General features: G+C 40.1%; 2 protein-coding genes across 2 annotated transcripts in view; one reads left to right on the top strand and one right to left on the bottom strand.

The window, feature by feature from the left end:
• LOC127799135 (E3 ubiquitin-protein ligase UPL2-like) overlaps window positions 1–1320 on the top strand; it is a 19142-nt gene extending 17822 nt beyond the window's left edge. The window contains exons 16-17 of the mRNA XM_052332882.1: window positions 701–807; window positions 1012–1320. Of these exons, the coding sequence (XP_052188842.1) occupies window positions 701–807; window positions 1012–1114 (210 nt within the window). The 3' untranslated portion in view covers window positions 1115–1320. The remainder of the gene's footprint in view (window positions 1–700; window positions 808–1011) is intronic.
• Window positions 1321–1684: 364 nt separating this feature from the next.
• LOC127799136 (transcription initiation factor IIA subunit 2) overlaps window positions 1685–20768 on the bottom strand; it is a 31645-nt gene continuing 12561 nt past the window's right edge. The window contains exon 4 of the mRNA XM_052332883.1: window positions 1685–2316. Within this exon, the coding sequence (XP_052188843.1) occupies window positions 2176–2316 (141 nt within the window). The 3' untranslated portion in view covers window positions 1685–2175. The remainder of the gene's footprint in view (window positions 2317–20768) is intronic.

The raw sequence follows: 20768 nt of genomic DNA, 5'->3' as shown, positions 1-20768 counted from the left end.
TGCATTGATGTGGCTCATAAGCTCGCTCTCAGATAGAGCTGTAAAATAGGTTTATGAAGCCCTGATTATGACACTTCTGAACATAACCCAAGGACATGTATTCCTTTAATAAGGTTTCCAAGAAAATAAGGGCGCAGGATATCTTTTTCCATAATTAAACAGAGTACCCCAAATGCCTCCCTTTTTTTTTGTTTTGTTTTGTTCTAATACCTGCTTATAGAACGGGGAACACTCTGGTTGCAGTTACTGGTGACAACCGGTGTCTGTTTTAAGGTGTAGAAAGTCTGAGAAATTTAATAACAAGGAGAAAAGCTGAGTTAGAGGGCAGTCCTTGTCAGCTTTACTTTCTCCTCTTACCACCTCTAGTATTTTTCTCTTCTTGCATTGCTGATGCTAATTTTGGCAGCCCAGGCTGGCACCTTGTAAACAACAGCAAACTGCCTTAAGTTGTTTGCTTTGAGTAGCATATGCCTGCTCTGTTTAGCTAGAATTTTATTGATATACACACTTTTTGCTCTTGGAAGACATTTTCTGTTTTTTCTCTATTTATTTATTTGGATGTTTGGAAAAGTTACCACTACACAAATTAGATTACACGTAGATTCCAAGCAATTCACAGGAGCCCATGAGGTTTCCCAGATTATGCTATGAATTATTGCTCTAGCAGTCCTGTTACTTGAGCAATGTTCCATTTTTGTAGGTGCCTTTGGAAGGTTTCAGCGCCCTTCAGGGAATATCAGGCTCGCAGAAGTTTCAGATTCACAAGGCTTATGGAAGCCCTGATCACTTGCCTTCGGCTCATACTTGGTATTATGCTTTTATTCCAACAATCAATAATTTTTATCTTGCTGAGCATGCATAATACTTGGCTGTTATATGCAAGTGGTTGGAATGGGTCTTGCCTTCATCTTTACTTGAGTCTTATTTTCTCGGCGCAAAGTTAATGGATATATTGGTTTTGCTTGTGAAGTTTCCTGAACTCAATGTTTTTGTCTTGCCTTGGTGATGCAGTTTCAACCAGTTAGATCTACCAGAGTATCCTTCAAAAGAACATCTTGAAGAGAGACTGCTGCTGGCCATTCACGAAGCCAATGAAGGGTTTGGTTTTGGTTGATTAGTAACTTTGACTTGAGGGGCAAAATCAAAATGTAATCATGTAGATAAATCATGTCAAAAAAGTTGTCATGAGAGGAAATTACAGATTAAAAGAGTCTCATTTGAATGTTTCAAGTTGAAAACATGTTAATATATAGTACTGTACAGTATTTTCCTAAATGTTTATGGCAGTTTTCGTTATGCCAGTTTGCTCTCTTGGATTTATTCACAACCCTTGTTTGTTGTTTTTATTTACTCTTTGTTGCACCTACAGCTGTTATCCATTTTACTCTTTTTTTTTGTGGATATTGTTAGTAGCATGCTTCAACTGTATGGTTCCCCGTATTATTAGTTTTTGTTAAATCTCAATTCGGGTAATTGTAGCTTTTATCCCAAGTAATTGACTTTAGACGGGAGTAGAAGCTTAAACAAATGTTTCTTCAGCTTAACTCCGCGGAATAAATTGCCTGTCAATCCCGTTACGAGACCAGGCCATCATTGAGTCCAAGTGGGCTGGGGATCGTGGCCAACTTGACTAAATTGTTGCATATTGAAGTTATCAATCTTGAGCCGAATCCGAGTCTAGAAATTTGATAAAATCTAAATCATATCCAAGCTTTGATTGATTATGCGCGCGACAACCCACACATGTTCTTAATGAGCCCAACATAGTAACTCGCTTAACTTTACAGTCCTGATTCTACTTGATCCCATCTTCAAGAATTATCCGTACAATTGTTTTTGTAGTTCAGGAACCAAAAGCACAATGAAATAACGGCTGCTATTGCCTGCCTGGAGCCTAACCACGAACATTCAAAGTTGCAACGGATACTCAAGAAGTCTAGAGAAATTCGTGGTTATATTCATGCAGCATGATCTGCTAATCAACAGTATGTATAAGAGCTTTTCGGGTCTCTATGGGTTCTACAAGTTGGTTTAAATCTTCCTCGGTTGCCTGCAACTGCAACTAGGTTGAGCCAAACACCAAATTTCTTCTCTTCCCATCCCTACCTTTATGTTACACCATATTTAGACTTAAAATCACCTTGCTGGACACACTCTTCACCAGGGCATGGCGCCTCACTGTGATAGCAGCTTCGAGTCGCATGCCACTATCTTAACCCGACCAACGTTCTCCTGGGATTCCTCGGTTTTAAACTGTGCATCTTGTAAAATGAAGGTCCAAACATTGTCGCAGAATCTGTAGGTGTGTAGATGCCCCTGCAGCACATAACAAGAAAGTAATAGATAGAAAGAACAAGAAAAAAAAAAATGGCAGGGGCTTCGATTAGATAAAATGTACTAGGATAAATGTAAAATAGCACACACAAATATATTGATAAAGGTAATAAGAAATAGTGAGAGATTATTGCAAGGAAGAAATAATACAAAATAAAACATAGTGAGACTTGTTACTCGAAGGCAGGTTTAGCAACAGTAGTTCAATATATTGGCTCATACTCAAGTAGTTCTACTGCAGTCCTTCAAGCGGCTTTCTATCTATTTTCCAGCCAACAAGACTTCAAATACCTACTGCAATTAACTCAACATTCTGGAGCTGGGTGGAGTGGATGGGTGGCAACCGGAAATCAAAACATGACAATGCAATTTTCATTATACCAAGCAGACTCAAGGTTGGCACATAGCAAGAACTCCCCAGACTGACCCATTCTGCAGCCCATTTGATGTAAATAAGTCGGCAGATCAACTATACAATTCACCAATTCCAGACGTTTTTATGTCGCACCCAAACAGGAATAACAATTGAATCAGCATCCCTGAAAGGACTGTAGAAAAATAAATAAAAGGACGGCCTTAGTGCACGAGGCTCACTCCCAAAGGTTGGGGGAGGGCATTTTTGGATGCGGCCTTCAACTTGCATTTTTACAAGGAGGCTATATTCACAGCTCGAACTCTTGTGACTTTTTAGTTACAAGAGAGCCAAAAAAAAAAAAAACATATTCAAGAACAATTATTTTGGTAAAAAATTCAAGATCTGTCTTTCCTATATTCAAGTATTTGCATGTCAAAAGTTCCTGACATCTCTCATTGGTCAATGCCACTGCCATCACATGTTCTGCTACACTTGCTATCATTGTACACAAGTTGCTTGTTACCTTTGAGATCAACTTGATTGCAAACCACTACACCAAGTCCCACATCCAAAATGGAAAGCAAAAAGAAAAACTACCCGCCAGGGGGGAGAAAGCATGATGAACTTGACTACCAAATGGAATTTGGATCCTCCCCATCTCATTAATCAATGAACTAAATTCTACCAAACCAGATATGTACCAAAATAAGGTTATTTTGCATTAATTTTTATATCCTCAAATACGTATGGATAATTAAATTTATATTAAAAAACTGAGTTGGCAACACTTTATCCCCTTATTTTCATTTCTTGTGTGTTGTACCTCATTAATCTAGGATGAAGATGACTAGGGATGTAAGTGGGCCCAATAACCCCATTAATATACTTGTTTTAATAAATATTCAAACAAGTCTTATACCTCTATATCTTATTTTCATACTTGTTTTAATTTTAAAAGGGTAATTGGGAACCCATTGGGGACACATTTACATCCCTATGAAGATCCTCCATCCCAACCATGCAATGAAGTGAATCTGCATCCCACTGAGTGATATGATCAAATACATGCAGCAGAGCTTCTGTTTACATTTATGTGTAGATATTGCAATATATTGTTATAAGAACTAAGATGCGATACTAAAAGTATAAAAGTTGTAGAAAAAACATGTTAACTTATTGATGAATCATTTGGTTCACTGTCAATACCTAATAAGAAGTAAATGCATCATTACACACAACTTGCATAGTAAGAAAAAAGTGCAATAGGATCAATAGCTAAATAAAATATGAAATATTGTTGTGAGCAAAGTTCAAGCCCTTGTGAAATTAAAAGTCTTTACAAAAAGATGCTCGAAGTGCCCTCTTGGAGACCAAAAAACATCTTTAGGTAAAAAGATGCTCAAGACTAGTTCATCGAATAACCAAGAATTATTGCTCTCAAGAAAAAAATTGATAAGAGTAAAGATGATGCAGGAAATTGTTTAAATTGGAAGTTGTATAAGAAAAATATATGCATACCAAAATAATCATTGAAGAGTTAGAAGCCCACAAACCAGGAAGAGAAGTGAAATGAAAGTGAAACAGCAAAATTCAAGAAAACATTCGCAAAGACAAACAAGAGGTTTTACCATAAGAGGCTCGGTATATACTATGAAACATGCCAATTTTGACTGATAATAGCGGAAACAAATCATAAGCCTAAAGGATTAACAGCAATTCAAATGCACAAAATAAAAAAAAAAAAATGAACAATATATAGTAAAAGGCAATATGGGTGAAAACCAAAAAGGAAACTTCCCTCTTTAAACAAAAGAAGTGCCAAAAGACTTAAAAGATGTTCCTAGGGTAAATTTCCCCAATAAATTGGGGATCCATCTCCTAATGAGATTGTCATTCACTACCTGTGGTCAGGCTGATCATCCCCTTTAAATTCAGGCCAGGAATCGCCTCTAATGACTTTTTCCTAAACCTTAATTGTGAGACAACTGATTCTGACTCCAGCACCTCAAAATTTCATTGTCCTTGATAAAACAAAAACATTTGACACGCTGTATTATTGCTCAATGAGAAAATTAAACCTTTTGACATCAATGCAATTTTGTCCTGATTCAGATCTGATGAATGGAAAAGCACTGATGCTTAACAAAAGTCTCCACTCCCCTACACTGTCTCATGCTTTAGCAATTGTAGTCATATTTGACTTCACATAATCTGTAAATTTAGCATTCGACAAAATGATAATAACAATCACAAGTCCACTGTGGAGTCTGCTATATGAACTGTAGAATGCCAGCCATCTCTATCCATGATCATATCTTCTGTCTATAAATTTAGCACTCATTTTTTAATTATTATTACACCAAGGGATTTTTTTTTTTCCTCTTTCATGACCTCCCACAATCAGGACAGGTTCAAGGTGTATTGATTTTCTGGTCAAAACCAAGAAAGGGATGCTTAACCCACTGCCAACTTGCATGCACCTCCAAAGTAGATTGACAAAGAAACAGGGAAAGCTAAATGTTCCAAGTCTAGATATAACTCTGAGAGAAAAGGACTAAGATAAACCAAGCAGGGATTATTATAATAAAACTTTGAAAGATGAGGTAGTAGACATGAAGAGGTTGTAACATAGGATTATTACAATAGAAGTTGTTCTAGGAGAAGAGACTTGAATATTTTTAGAACATATGCACCACAAGTTGGGTTTAGAGAAGAGATGATTTTAAGGCAAAATCTTAAGAGGATTTAAAGAGTTTGTTGCAAGGAATACGCAGATACAAGATATTTATAGGAGGCAAATTAAATGGTCATTTGTGTAGATAAGTAAATAAGTATAGAAATGTACATGGAGGTTATGGTTTCGGAGAAAGAATAATGAGGGTAAAATTATTTTGGATCTTGTCATGGCATATGTGATCTCATCATAGCTAATACCATGTCCAAAACCAAGACAAACACTTGGTCATATAAAAAATAACTTATCAAATACACAAATAGCGTCACGGCCCGCCTCCCAGAGTACCTGCTAGCATAGGCAATCCATGAGAAGGTCGCTAAAGAAATGGAACAAAGCATCCCAACAATACATTCAACTCAATTTACCACTTATATCACTTTTGCCCGAAACATTCAAAAATTAATTACTTACTAAATTTTAATTTTTGAACATATAATCTAATATTTCGCTTTTAAATATTTATTAATTTATGAATAAACGGGTTATTACAATTTCTCTCTCCAAAGAATTTGGTCCCAAAAATTCATACCTAGTTGAACAAATAGGGGTATAGATGTCTCATCTCTTCCTCCCGTTCTCACGTTGCTACTTCTAGTGAGTGACGTTGCCACATTGCACTTTCACAAATGAAATGGACTGATTCCTCAATACCCTTTCATTATGTTCCAAGATACATAAGGGCAACTCTTCATATGACATGCCTTCCTTCACCGCAATAGTCTGATAGTCGATGCGCTGGGGATCTTATACATATTTTCTCAACATCAATACATGAAAGACGTCATAAACACCAATCAATTGAGGAGGTAAGGCTATTCAATATGCCACAAGCCCAACTCGTTCCACTATTTCAAACGATCCAATATATCGGGGACTAAGCTTCCCCCAAAATCCCGAATCTGCATACACCTTTGATAGGCATTACTCTCAGCAACACATGATCTCCAATTGCGAATTCCAAATTACGTTGTCTTCTATCTGCATAACTTTTATGTCGATCTTGGGCTGTTTTCATTCAGACCCTAATAATTCGAATCTTTTTTGTGGTTTGTTCTATCATTTTTGGCCCCATTAACACCTTATCTTCGACCTCTGTCCAACATATTGGAGATAGACACGGTCTTCCATACAATGCCTCGTATGGTGGCATTCCAATATTGGCATGATAGCTGTTATCATACGCAAATTCTACCAGAGATAAATGATTGTCCCAGCTACCCCCAAAGTCCAGCATGCAAACCCTCATCATGTCTTCCAAGGTCTGGATTGTCCTCTTAGTCTATCAGTCAGTCCATTAGTCTACAGATAAAATGTAGTACTGAATTTCATTTTAGTTCCCAAGGCATCCTGCAAAGCTCCCCAAAAATGTTAAGTAAACCGAGGATCCCGATTCAACACAATACTAGTGGGCACATTGTGCAACCGCACAATTTCTTCAATATACAACCTTGCCAAACGGTTCAAAGGAGTAGTCTTCTTGATCGGCAAGAAGTGGGTTGATTTTGTCAATTTGTTTACAATTACCCATATAGAATCATGTCCCCTCACCGTTCTAGGCAAACCCATCACAAAATCCATGGAGAATTGGTCCCATTTCCATTCTAGAATTGGTAATGGTTGCAACAAACCAGCTGGGCTTTGATGTTCTGCTTTTACTTGTTGGCACACCAGACATCGAGAAACATATTTCACTATATCCCTTTTTATACCTTCCCACCAGAACTGCCGGTGAAGGTTTTGATACATTTTTGTTGCGCCTGGATGAATGGTGTAATGTGCACGGTGAGCTTCCGATAGAATTTCCTGCTTGATTCCTTCATCCTTCGATATACAAATCCTTCCCTGAAATAATAACAGGCCATCGCCCCATTGACTATAACCCAATATTTGATTCAACTTTATATCATTAGATTGTTGAACTCGGATTTGATCAAGTAATTCGGACTGCACTTTCAAAAATGCACACAACACACCATTGGTCGTTCTTCAGAAGTGGAAATAGATAACTCGCCTAGCTGTTCCAATAGTTCCCATTCCCGGACCATCAATGCTGCCATTACTGCTCCTCGTCAGCTCAATGCATTTGCCACCACATTAGCTTTCCCCAAGTGGTAAAGGATCTCACACTTGAAATCCTTAAATAATTCTATCCACCGACGCTGCCTTAAGTTCAGTTCTTTCTGAGAGAAGATATTTTAGACTTTTATGGTTTGTGTATATTTCTACCTTCTCACCATACAAATAGTGTCTCCAAATCTTTAGGGCAAAAACAACTGCCACTAACTCCAGGTCATGTATGGGATAGTTCAACTCATGTCTCTTCAATTGTTTGGAAGCATAAGCATTGACGCACCCATCTTGCATCAACACGCACCCCAATCCTGCATACAAAGCATTACTGTAAATGATGAACTTCTCCCCACTCCTCAGGATAGCCAAAATTGGAGTCGTAGTCAGTCTTCTTTTCAACTCTTGAAAACTGGTTTTACATGCTTCATTCAATTCAAATCTTACTCCTTTCCTTGTTAACTTAGTCAAAGGTGAAGAGAGACGAGCAAATCCTTCAATGAATCTTCTGTAGTACCCGACCAAACCCAAAAAACTTCGAATACTCATTACTGTTGTAGGTCTTAGCTATTCCACCACGGCTTTAATCTTTTCGAGGTCCACTGAGATGCCTTCCCCAGATATTATGAGTCCAAGAAAACCCACCTGTCTTTGCCAGAAATCACATTTACTAAACTTGGCATACAAATTTTCATCCTGAAGTTTCTGTAGAATTGTTTGGAGATGGACCTCATGTTCCTCAAGACTTGGAGAGTAGATTAGGATATCATCAATAAACACAATAACGGAGCAATCCAAATACTCCCTGAAAACCCGATTCATTAAGTCCATAAATACTGTAGGGGCATTAGTTAGTCTAAATGGCATTACCACAAACTTGAAATGCCCATACCGCATACGAAAGGCCGTCTTCTGGATATCCTCTTCTCCAACTCTTACTTGGTGATAGCCGGATTTCAAATCTATTTTAGAGAAAACTGAGGCTTCTCGAAGCTAGTCCAAAAGATCATCCACACACGGGAGGGGATACTTATTCCTGAGAGTCACTCGATTAAGTTGCCGATAATCAATGCACAATCTCATTAAGCCATCATTTTTCCTTACAAATAATACTGGGGGACCCCAAGGTGAGACATTGGGTCTGATAAAACACTTTTCAATTAACTCTTGAATTTGGGCTTTTAGTTCTTTCAACCTATTTCAATTAACTCTTTTGGAGCCATCTTCCATGGGGCTTTAGAAATAGGTTGTCTCTGGCATCAATTCAATTAAAAACTCAACTTCCCGAGATGATAGTAACCTTGGTAGCTCGTCAGGAAATACATCAGGGAAGTCTCGAACTATAGGAATTTCTGATAATCCTAATTGGCTCCCTTTACTTGTGGTAATAAAAGCTAGGTAGGCTTCACAAACATGACGTATTAATCTCTCTGCTTTCATCACCGATATCAAGGGGGTGGAACTTGCTGGTTTAATTCCCCGATAGACAATAACTGGTTGTTGAGGACACTAAAACTGAATCATCTTCCGACGACAATCAACATTAGCATAGTGTTGAGATAACCAATCCATACCCAGAATCAAATCAAAATCTTTTATGTCCAAAACCACCAAGTCCCCTAGTAACTCTGTGTTATGCACCTCGATCTTGCAATCTTTCAATGGAAGTTATTCTTTTGAGTCATTGCCTCTTTCAATTCTGCAAAAGCTTTATCTGTCTCGCTACCCCAATGGAAGTTATTCTTTTTTAATAAGGTTGTCAGCGACTTGCTTAATACACCATAGCCTCTAATGAACTGTCGATAATAGCCGATGAGACCTAGGAAGCCCTTCAACTCCTTCAATGTTTTAGGTTTAGGCCAGTGCTTCATAGTTGTCACCTTTTGGGGGTTTGTACTTACTCCTTGACCAGTTATAATATGGCCTAAGTATTCCACTCTTGGTTCTGCAAAGGTGCACTTAGACTTTTTCACAAAGAGTTGATGGTTTTTGAGGATTTCGAATACCTTTTTGAGGTGTAGATTAATATGTAATAAAAAAAGACCAACACAAATTTTCTAAGGTAGGGAGCAAAAATGTGGTTCATGAGGGCTTGGAAGGTAGCAGGAGCATTAGTAAGGCCGAAAGACATTACCAAGAACTCATAGTGTCCTTGGTGTTTTCTGAAAGCTGTTTTATGGCAGTCATAGGGATTCATTTTGATCTAATGGTATCTGGAGGTAAGGTCTAGCTTTGAAAAAATGGTTGCTCCTATCAATTCGTCTAGAAGGTCCTCAATGATGGGAATTGAGAATTTATTTTTGATGGTTATGGTGTTTAACTACCGGTAATTGACACAAAACCTCCATAATCAATCATTTTTCTTGACTAGGAGGATTGGGGAGGCAAAGGGACTTTGGCTAGGTTGAATGAGGGATTTGTCCATCATATCTTTAATGAGTTTCTCAATCTCTGCCTTTTGGACGGGTGAGTATCGATACGCTCTTAGGTTAACTAGTTCAACATTGGGTTTGAGATGAACAGAGTGATCAAGGAATCGGTGTGGGGGTAGGCTAGTAAGGGTGGCAAACAAATCCTCAAACTCCATCAACAATAAGTGAATAGGGTCTAGAGAGTGTACCTGAGTGTTGCTGAGCTCAGAAGAATTGACTGTAGATTGGCCATCTTTCCTCAAGTTAGCAGAATCATTGCCCTCCCCTTGGCAGTTGCCTTGCTCCAGGGCATATAAGAAATGTAGTTGTCCTATCGACGTACCCCCTTGATCTAATAATTTATGCAATTTTTTGTTGGACACTGCCTTGCACTCCCCTGTTTCTTAACATCCCCCCAAAGTAATTTTCTGGCCTCCCTTATCAAAAGTAACCTCCAGGGTGTTAAAGTCAAACACGAGGGGGCTCACCATTCACATCCAATCCACGCCTAACACAATGTGACATCCCCTAAGCCTGAGGATCCTTAGGTTTAGTACAAACTCATGACCCCCCATCTTCCACTTGAATTCTTTGCACTTGTAATGACCTACCATCCTACTCCCGTTTGCAATCATTACCAACAAAAGGGTCGTCTCCTACATCTCACACTCAAGGACATGAGTTGTTTCTTCGTCAAGGAAACTGAGTGCTCCCATTGTCAATGAGCACCACAAGACTCTTCTTCCCTATTGCTCCTATTACTTTTAATACTCTGCCCAATGCATGACCTTGCAATGCATGCATTGATATTTCCCCGTCTTTGTCTCCTTCAATCTCCTCCTCTGGTTCCTCCCCTCCTTCAATTTCCTTCTCTTCCTCCTAGTGGCCTTCCATCGTAAGCAACATTCGTTTGCATTGGTGCCCGGGGCCAAACTTCTCCCCGCAATGAAAGCAAAGTCTTAGTTGTCGCTTCTGATCAAGAGTAAGGTCCTTAGTCTGGATTGGCGTGACATAAGACCTTCCTACCACCCTATTCCTCTACCATGGTGGATTGCTACCCTTACTTGTAGTCCCAAACAAATTTTCCTCTTGGCTCCCTTTAGGAGACAACCGATGCCTCTTGGCAAAATCCTCCAAGGCCATCTCATGCAGGTAAGTTTGTTCAGCGACTTCCCCCACCGATGTAAGGTAGAGCATCTTGACCGTGGGGCGAATCTGTTCATCCAACTCGCTAATGAAGCTAGATACGAAATAAACCTCATCCAAGGAAGGATGAGCTAAGGACAATAGCGATTTCAGTTCCTCAAATTTCACCAAGTATTTGTTATGACCCAGTGGTAGTTTTGTAATTTTTTTGCAATTTTTGTTATAATAACCGCAACCCACATGGCCCACTTGTAGCAGGAGCTAAAAGCTTCTTCCCACAATTACAATATGAACCATGGAAGGGCCTATAAAAGGCCGATTACTTGAGGATGGGATTTCTATGTTGAATGAAAAGATCTTTCCCTCTTAAACTCTTTCTCTCTTCCCTCTCAATTCTCTCATTTTCCCTCCCAATTCTATCTCTCTCTCTCTCTCTTGATCATTCTAAAATTATGTTCTCTCAAGTTTTACATCCGAGACTTGACATTTTGGTATCAGAGTTGATCGTCCTTGGCCGAGATTCCGATGTAGGAAGGTGCGTGATCGGTTAATTGTATCGGGCCATAAGGAATTCTGAATGGTGGAAGGCACTAGGATGAAGCAGCTGGAGAATAGGATGGAAGCGATGGAATTTGGAATGAATTAGACGTAGGAGGCTGTGGCCCAGAGTAGAGAATAAATAAGGGCAATCCGAGAAGAGCTACGTGAAGATATAACAGCTTCCTGAGAAGGAGTACAACGAGAATTAGCAAGGAACCGGGAAAACATGGAGCAATTTGGACAGAAAATCAATAGCATGTTCAACATGCTGTCGTCATTGCCTCAATTCTGATTGCCACCGAAATTCCCTCCCAGAATGGGTTTCGAGCAAGGAATGGTGGGAGCAGGCATCTTCCCGAGGCCATAAGGAGTCAATGAAGCAAGAAATTCATCCTACGCGGAGACGAGAGATCAGGTAAGGGAAGCTAATTCCCCTAGATCCAATCAAGGCCCAATGACGAGATTAGAGATCCCTCTCTTTGAAGGATCCAAACCAAGGTGGTGGATCCGAAGATGTGAGAGATTCTTTTAGTTTTATGGGGTAGTGGAGAATCAGAGGATCAATCTAGCTACCGCCTATCTAAATGATATGGTAGATGCCTGGTTTCAAGGCTGGTTTAGATCAAAGGGAATGAATGTGAGGTGGATAGATTTTGCTGAAGAATTATGTGTAAGATTTGGTGAAAGAAACATGGCAGATATAGTAGAAGAGTTCAATAAGCTTAAACAAGAGGGATCAGTGATTGAGTATCAAGAGAGGTTTGAAGAATTATGGGCACTAATGTGGAATATGCAGCCTACATTAACGGACTAGTACTTTGTGTCTAGCTTTATTAGCGGCCTCAAAGATGAATTAAGATCAATGGTTAAAATGATGATGCCCACCATAGTTAGACAAGTTGCGGAGAAGGCGAGACTTCAGGAGTTAACATTAGAAGCCATCTACAAGAAGAACCAGACACTGATTAGGCCCCTACCACCTAATAATCATACCTCAGGAGGAAATTCCATAGCCTTAGTGACTAGGGGGATAATAGGAGGGCCTAGGGCCAATCCCAATCCTCTACGATCTACTACTATAGAGCACAGGAGACTCACGAGGTTATGTTACAAGTGTGGAGAAAAGTTTAGGCCGGGACATATTTGCAGGAGACAATTGTTGAACATGGAAGGGGAAGAAAAAGATGAAGGTGAAGACGGGGAAGAGATAGTGGAAAGGGGAACTGGCCAAGATGCTACAGCAACCCATAACAGTGAGGAAATAGAGCAAGAAGGGGTGGAAATCTCATTTCATGCTCTCAGAGGAGGCACAACAAGAAAGATCATCAAGGTACCACGGAAATGGGCAGGAAGGGAACTGCTAGTACTAATTGATAGTGGCGGTACACATAGCTTCCTAAATGAAGCTATGGCATTAGAGTTGGGATGTAAGATGATGGCCACCACCCCCTTATTAGTGACACTGGCTAATGGTAGCAAAATGTACTGCCACAACAAGTGTGAAGGGTTCAAGTGGTTTATGCAGGGAAAGTTGTTCCAAAGCGATTTGAGAATACTTGAACTAGGAGGGTGCAATATAAGGTTGGGCGTTGATTGGATGCGAACTGTAAGTCCTCTCACATTTGACTTCAACAAACTGGAAGTCACAGTGGATATGGGGAGTACCAAATTAACACTGAAGGGCATCACAGAACAAGGAGAGTGTAAAATAATAGAGGGGGGCAAATTGCAGAGGCTGATGCAGAAGAAGAAAGGGCAAATTGCCATATTATACTCTATTCATGTGCAGGAATGGGACGAGCAGGAAGGAAGAGAAGAGGCGAATGTACAGAGGGGGGAGAGCAGCTTGGCCACCCTACAATTACCCAACTAAGGTACTCCTCCCTGATAGCTTACACTTACTCTTGCAAAAATTTCAATAACTTTTTTTTGAACCCAAATCACTGCCACCCAAAAGAGCCCTTGACCACTAAATACACCTTAAACCAAACTCCCTACCTATAAACATACGTGCCTATAAATATTCACCCATCCAAAAAGTCAAGATAGAGAAGCAAATCTCTAATATGCTCTCTACCTCTATCATAAGACCCTCTCAAAGCCCATTTGCCTCTCCCGTGTTACTTGTTTAAAAAAAAGATGGGTCATAGAGGTTTTGCGTTGACTATCGTCAATTCAATACCAACACCATCAAAAGCAAGTACCCTATACCCCTAATTGATGACCTGTTAGATGAATTGAATGGAGCATGCATTTTTTCTAAATTAGACCTGAGATCCGGCTTGTGGCTACCACCAAATTCGGATGACCCTTAATGACATACCCAAAATTGCATTTACTACTCATCAAGGGTTGTATGAATTTGTGGTGATGCCCTTTGGGCTCACCAATGCCCCAACCACCTTCCAAACCCTAATGAACCAAGTTTTCCAGCCTTGAGGAAATTTATCCTAGTTTTTTTTTATGACATCCTCATATACAGCCCGAACTATGAACAACACCTAGACCACCTTCGTACCACCTTTGAGGTCTTGACTTCTAACAAGTTGTATGTTAAGCTATCAAAATGTACCTTTGCTAAAAAAGAAGTGGAATATCTAGGCCATATTATATTGGGAGAAGGAATGAAGATTGATCCAAATAAGATCACAGCCATGGTAGAGTGGCCCAGGGGGCAAACAGTAAAAGAACTACGGGGTTTCTTAGGGCTAACAGGTTACTACCGGAAGTTTATACAAGGTTATGGCCCCATTAGCAAGCCCCTAACTGAACTTCTCAAGGAGGACAGTTTCCAATGGAATCCAAGAGCAAAAACAACTTTCCTAACACTCAAGAAAGCCATGATAGAGGCACCGGTGCTAGCCCTCCCAGATTTTTCTAAGAAATTTGTGGTCGAAACAGATGCATGTGACAATGAGATAGGTGCGGTGTTAATGCAAGAAGGAAGACCTTTATCGTACATTAGTCAAGCTTTGGCCCCTAGGCACCTAGGCCTAAGTGTGTATGATAAAGAACTACTTGCCGTGTTAGGAGCTGTTGATAAATGGAGGCATTACCTAGAAGCAGGACCCTTCATTATCAAAACGGACCACAAGAGCTTGAAATTCTTGGACCAACAAAGGCTGCACACCTAGTTACAAAGGAAGGGAGTGTCCAAGTTAATGGGAATGGATTATACCATTGTGTATCGTAAGGGTAAGGAAAACGTGGTAGTTGATGCCCTCTCAAGAAGAGAAGAGAAAGGAGAGTGCAGATCAACAACGGTTGTGGTACCCGAGTGGGTTAAGGAGGTCACAGGAAGCGATGACCAAACACCTTGGGTGCAAGACCTAATAACTCAACTTGCAATACAACCCACGAGTAAACTAGGGTATACTTTTTCCAATGGTCTGCTAAGGTTCAATGGCAGAGAAGCAGTGGGTGAGGATGAATCACTCAAAAGGCAGATCCTAACCTCTCTACATGCTTCACCCATAGGAGGTCACTTGGGAATACAAGCCACTTATTAGAAGGTAAGACAAATGTTCCACTGGCTGGGGCAAAAGAAGGTTGTGGTAAGTTTTGTGTTGTCTTGTGAAGTTTGCCAAAGGTGCAAGCATGAGAATGTGGCTTACCCAGGTTTGCTGCAACCCTTGGCAGTGCCTGATCAAGCATGGGAAGGGATCTCTATGGACTTCATAGAAGGGTTACCTAAATCAGAGGGCAAGGATGTGGTGTTAGTGGCGGTAGATAGGTTGACTAAGTTCTCCCATTTCATCAGTCTAACCCACACCCCTTTTCAGCACAAGAAGTAGCAAGAAAATTCTTGGATTCGGTAGTTAAATTACACGGGGTTCCGAAGTCCATTGTCTCGGATATAGATAAGATCTTCACAAGCATGTTTTGGCAAGAATTGTTCAAAAGTATGGGGGTATGGTTGCACATGTCCACAGCCTATCACGCCCAAACGGATGGCTAAATCGAGAGAGTTAACCAGTGTTTGGAAGCTTACTTGAGATGCATGTGTTTTAATAGACCAAAGAGTTGGAATAAATGGTTGTCATTAGCTTAGTGGTGGTACAATTCCAACCACCACAGTGCCATCAACAAGAGTCCTTTTGAAGTTGTGTTTGGCCATAAACCACCCCTCTTACCAGCCTTATCAAGTTCTACAACCACCCTGGCTTCGGTAGAGCAATACTTACAACGACAGGGAGTTTTGAAGGAATTGAAGAGAGAATTGGCCATAGCCCAGAACAGAATGAAGCAGAATGCTGATAAGAATAGGAGTGACAGAACCTTTGAAATAAGGGACCAAGTCTATTTGAAAGTGAAGAGATCTATGCAGCAACCATTCACTGGTACCTTGGCATCCAAGTTAAGTTCAAAATACTTTGGGCTATATATTGTCGAGACTAAAGTGGGATGGGTTGCCTACAAGCTCAAACTACTGCCACAAGTCCACATGCACCTTGTATTTCATGTGTCTCTACTTAAGAAAGTCATAAGTCCCCAAGCGGCAGTTAGTCCAGAGCTTCTTGCGATGGATGAGGAAGAGGAAGTGCTCGTGGAGCCACAGGCTATTCTGGACAAGAAGGTCATCTACCAAGGGTCGTTACCCTTAACTCAAGTATTGGTCAGGTGGTCTCACATGGATCCTCATCACATCACTTGGGAGTACTTACCAAAACTACTAACCCAATTCCCGTGAGCTACCAAACTTCTACAGATTCTTGAGGACAAGAATGTTTTCTAGGGGTGGGGAATGTTATGACCTAGTGGTAGTTTTGTAAATTTTTTGCAATTTTTGTTATAATAACTGCAACCCACATGGGCCACTTGTAATGGGAGCTAGAAGCTTCTTCCCACGGTTACAATATGAACTGTGGAAGGGCCTATTATAAAAGGCCAATTACTTAAGGATGAGATTTCTATGTTGAATGAGAAGATCTTTCTCTCTTCCCTCTCAATTCTCTCATTTTCCCTCCCAATTCCGTCTTTATCTCTCTTTCGATCCTTCTAAAATTCTGTTCTCTCATATCTTACATCCGAGACTTGACAATATTCTTCTATCAATCCCTTCTACTTTAGCTTATTGAATTCTTCTATGACGTTTGTCCTCGTCTTCTCCCCAAACCAGTTGCATATGTCATTCACGAACCCTAGCCAACTCAACTCTTCTCTTCCCCTGCTCCAATTCTGAAACCAAGCATCGATTACATTGTCCAAGTAAGCCGTGACCATATTCACCTTGTCCCTCTCCACCACTCTATATTCTTCTATGACGTTTGTCCTCGTCTTCTCCCCAAACCAGTTGCATATGTCATTCACGAACCCTGGCCAACTCAACTCTTCTCTTCCCCTGCTCCAATTCTAGAACCAAGCATCGATTACATCGTCCAAGTAAGCCGTGACCATATTCACCTTATCCCTCTCCACCACTCTATATTGGTAGAAAACCCCCTCGCAATGTCTCACCCACCATTGAGGTCAGTCGCGTTCGAACATGGGAATGTCCATCCTCGGCCCTAGAGGATTGGAGTGGTTTTAATCCTCCTCCTCGGTTCGTGACATCGTACTCTGTTTCCCCCCTATCTCTAGCATCTATTGGATCATTAGGCCTCTGTCTCACCCTCAGTGTGGTCAGAATTGGCGCCGATGAGGCCCTTGGTGGAAAGTCAGTAGATAGAATGGCCTGGGGTTGCCGAGCAAAGATGCTCAAAGCAACACTTAGTTGTTTGTTTAACTGTTGGCTTAATCCCGCGAATTCTTCCCTGATTCCACTAATGGCCTGATCTATGTTGGCCGCATAACCAGCAAATTCCGATCGAATTCCGCCAGCAACTCGATCCAAATTGGCCGTGTATCTTGATCGGCTCTTGTTAATCTCCTCCTGGGTGTTTTGGATGCCTAATTCCAAAATTTCCAAGCGGTCCTCTACTTGTTCCTGGTTCAGGCGTAGCCCCACTTCCATGGCATTCAACCTCGATTCTGTCTCCTTTGCTTGTGTACCTTTAGCCATCACAAACGCTCTGATAAGTTGCCGACTCTAATACCAAATGTCATATAACAGGATCTGACCAGGGAATTCTTCCAGAATTTAGGAAGAGAGAATAGGCAGGAAGAAGAGAAATAAGAAAGGAGAGAGAGAGAAAGAGAGAATAGAGATTGAAATAGGAGGGAAAGGACTTGTGAATTAATCTTCACATATCCCCATCTTCATGAGAAGCTTCTTATTTATAGGGGGTGGTTACAACTAGGGACTTCCTCTAACTACTTCTCAAGAGCTTCCAAGTGGCCATGTGCCGCTAGCGCATATTACAGTTACACCAATCTCTCCTTATACCTTGCTATACTTCTCTAATTATAGACTTGCCCTTGGGCTGTGACACACATTAGGGCAGTCTTAATATTTTTCCCTAACAATTCACTCACTAATCCTTTCAGCCATAGAACTTCTTTTATAGCTTCAATTACTACTATATACTCAATTTCTATGGTTGAAAGAGTCACCACAGATTGCAAATTAGTTTTTCAGCTAATGGTTGAGTTCCATAGCCTGAAAACATATCATGTAGATGACCTTATTTTATATAAATCTGTTGCATATTCAACATTAGTGAATCCTAGAATGTTAGGCTCTTCTTCTAAACCTGTTCCACCATAAACTAATGCCATATTAATGATTCCTTTAAGGTATCTGAATATCCACTTTACAGCAACCCAATGATCATTTCCTGGATTAGCCATAAACCTACTTGTAACACTCATGGCATGGGCTAAATCTAGTCTTGTGCATACCGTACAATACATAAGGCTTCCTACAACACTTGGACACGAGATCTTGCTCATTTCCTTAATGCTATCTTCCTCAATTGGGGATTGCACATGGGATAACTTGAAATGCTAGGCAAAAGGAACATACACTTCCTTTGCATCAAGCATATGAAATTTCCTAATTAGCTTCTCAAGATAGGACTTTTGGGATAACAAGAGCATTCTTTGCTGCCTATTCCTGGAAATTTCTATTCCTAAAATCTTCTTAGCCTCTCTTAACTCCTTCATTTCAAAGGTTGATTTTAACTTCAGCTTTAAACTTTGAATTTCCTCATCTGATTGGCTTGCAATCAGCATGTCATCAACATAAAGGAGGAGATATATAGAGTGTGGAAGGATAGTTTCTATTGCTTCTTGTATTTGTTTCTTATTTAAAATTCTGTTATTTGTTAACTCATGTTGTTTTCTATTAGGCAGTTGCTTTTGTCTTTCATTTTGTATATAAGGACATTCTAAGTCTTTTGTAATCAGCGATTGTATCTTTCTGTTTCATAATATCAATTTGCTCGAGGTATTTTTCATCTCGGTTTTCTTGTGTTCGATCCTGAAGCTCTCGCTTCATGGTATCAGAGCCACACTGACTCACGTCAATGGCTTCTTCTCACACCGTGAGCTCCTCTTCGCTGCCTCATTCTAACTCTGTATTGTCGTCGACATCACAGTTGGACTTTACAACAGTGGCTAAGGCTTTTAGCTTTGTTCCGATCAAATTGGACTTTAACAACTATCTGTTCTGGAAAGCTCAAATTTCAACAACGATTAGAGCGTTTGACTTGCAACAATATATCAACAAGGCTCCAACACCTGTGCAATACATTTGCGATCTAGATAATCTAGATCGCAATGCTCAGGTGTTGAATCCTGAATATATCAGTTGGATCAGATCAGACCAACTCCTCTTAGGTTGGTTATTTTCGACTATGGAAAAGGATGTTTTGGCGCAAGTCATACACTGTGAGTCTTCATCTGATGTTTGGAGTGTTCTCGAAAACTTATATTCACAACAAACAGTTGCGAAATCATTTCAATTAAAACAACAATTAAGATCTATGAAGAAGAATGATCTATCAGTCAATGATTATATTCTGAAACTTAAAAGTATCGGACATGCTTTAGCTACCATTGGAGAACCGTTGAATAATAGAGAATTGTTGATGGCCATTTTACATGGCTTGGATAGTGATTTTGAGACTGTTGTAATCTAATCACATATCATATGAATGATATCGATATAGATAAAGTGCAATATCTCTTATTAATGCATGAACAACGACTTGTTATTAAGAATGCCTCTAGTGTTTCCTCCATTTATAACATTGGATCTGCTAATGTCAATTTAACCTCATAGTGGACAAAAGACAATTCTGGAGCGTCTAAAGGTGGTGGTGGTGGTAGTTCTAAAGGAGGAAATTATAGAGGTGGAAATTATAGAGGATGAGGACGTGGCCGATCCTTTGGTTGAAGGATGTATTGTCAGCTTTGTGGACGGCCTGGCCATTTGGCTGACCGTTGTTATCATCGGTTTGATCAGAATTTTCAAAGGAGTTCTTTATTATCTACTAATCAGAATTCTAATATTGGTTCCTCTCAGTTCGATAGAGGAAATGGTGCTTTGGTTCACAATCCTCAATCATTCGTGGCTCATCCCATTGGATCTAATGAAGCCTACTTAGCTGATAATTCTGAGACTTACTATGGCAGTCTGCCATCATCTTCAGATTTGTCTTCTTCATTTTCTTCTCCTCAATTCTCTCCTGCATCAACCTCTCATGGTGATGCTTCATGGATTGTGGACTCTGGTGCTATAAATCACATCACTTCCAATTTAAACTACCTATCCATTCATTCTCCATATGGTGGCAATGATAGAGTTGCAGTTGGAAATGGTAAGAAGTTTATCTATATTTCATGTTGGCTCTAGTCACTTACGCACACAAACTTCTCCTCAAACCTCCTTGTCTTTATCTAATGTGTTGCATGTTCCTTCTATGCAACGAAATCTTATCAGTGTTTCTCAATTGACTAAGGATCATAATCTGATTATTGAATTTCATGTTGATTCTTGTTTTGTTAAGGACAAGGAGTCAGGTCGTGTGCTACTTTGAGGGATTCTTAGAGATGGATTGTAATATCCTCAAATTTTGGAAATAATAAAAAAAAGAATAAACTAAATTAATTTAAATTAAATTAAATTACTTTAAATGAGTGGTGGTGCGCGTGTGCAAAGCATTAAAAAAAAATCTGATATTTTTCTCTCACATTGAGAGTTGTGGCCATGACGCAGAGGAGAGAAAGAGAGAGTGAGAGCTGGAGAGGGAGAGGTTGCGAGGGAGCTGGGGGCCGAGAGATTGAGATTGAGAGA

Source organism: Diospyros lotus, chromosome 4 (assembly GCF_014633365.1).
Source record: "Diospyros lotus cultivar Yz01 chromosome 4, ASM1463336v1, whole genome shotgun sequence".
Taxonomy (NCBI): Eukaryota; Viridiplantae; Streptophyta; class Magnoliopsida; order Ericales; family Ebenaceae; genus Diospyros; species Diospyros lotus.
This window is presented reverse-complemented; position numbering and strand designations above follow the sequence as displayed.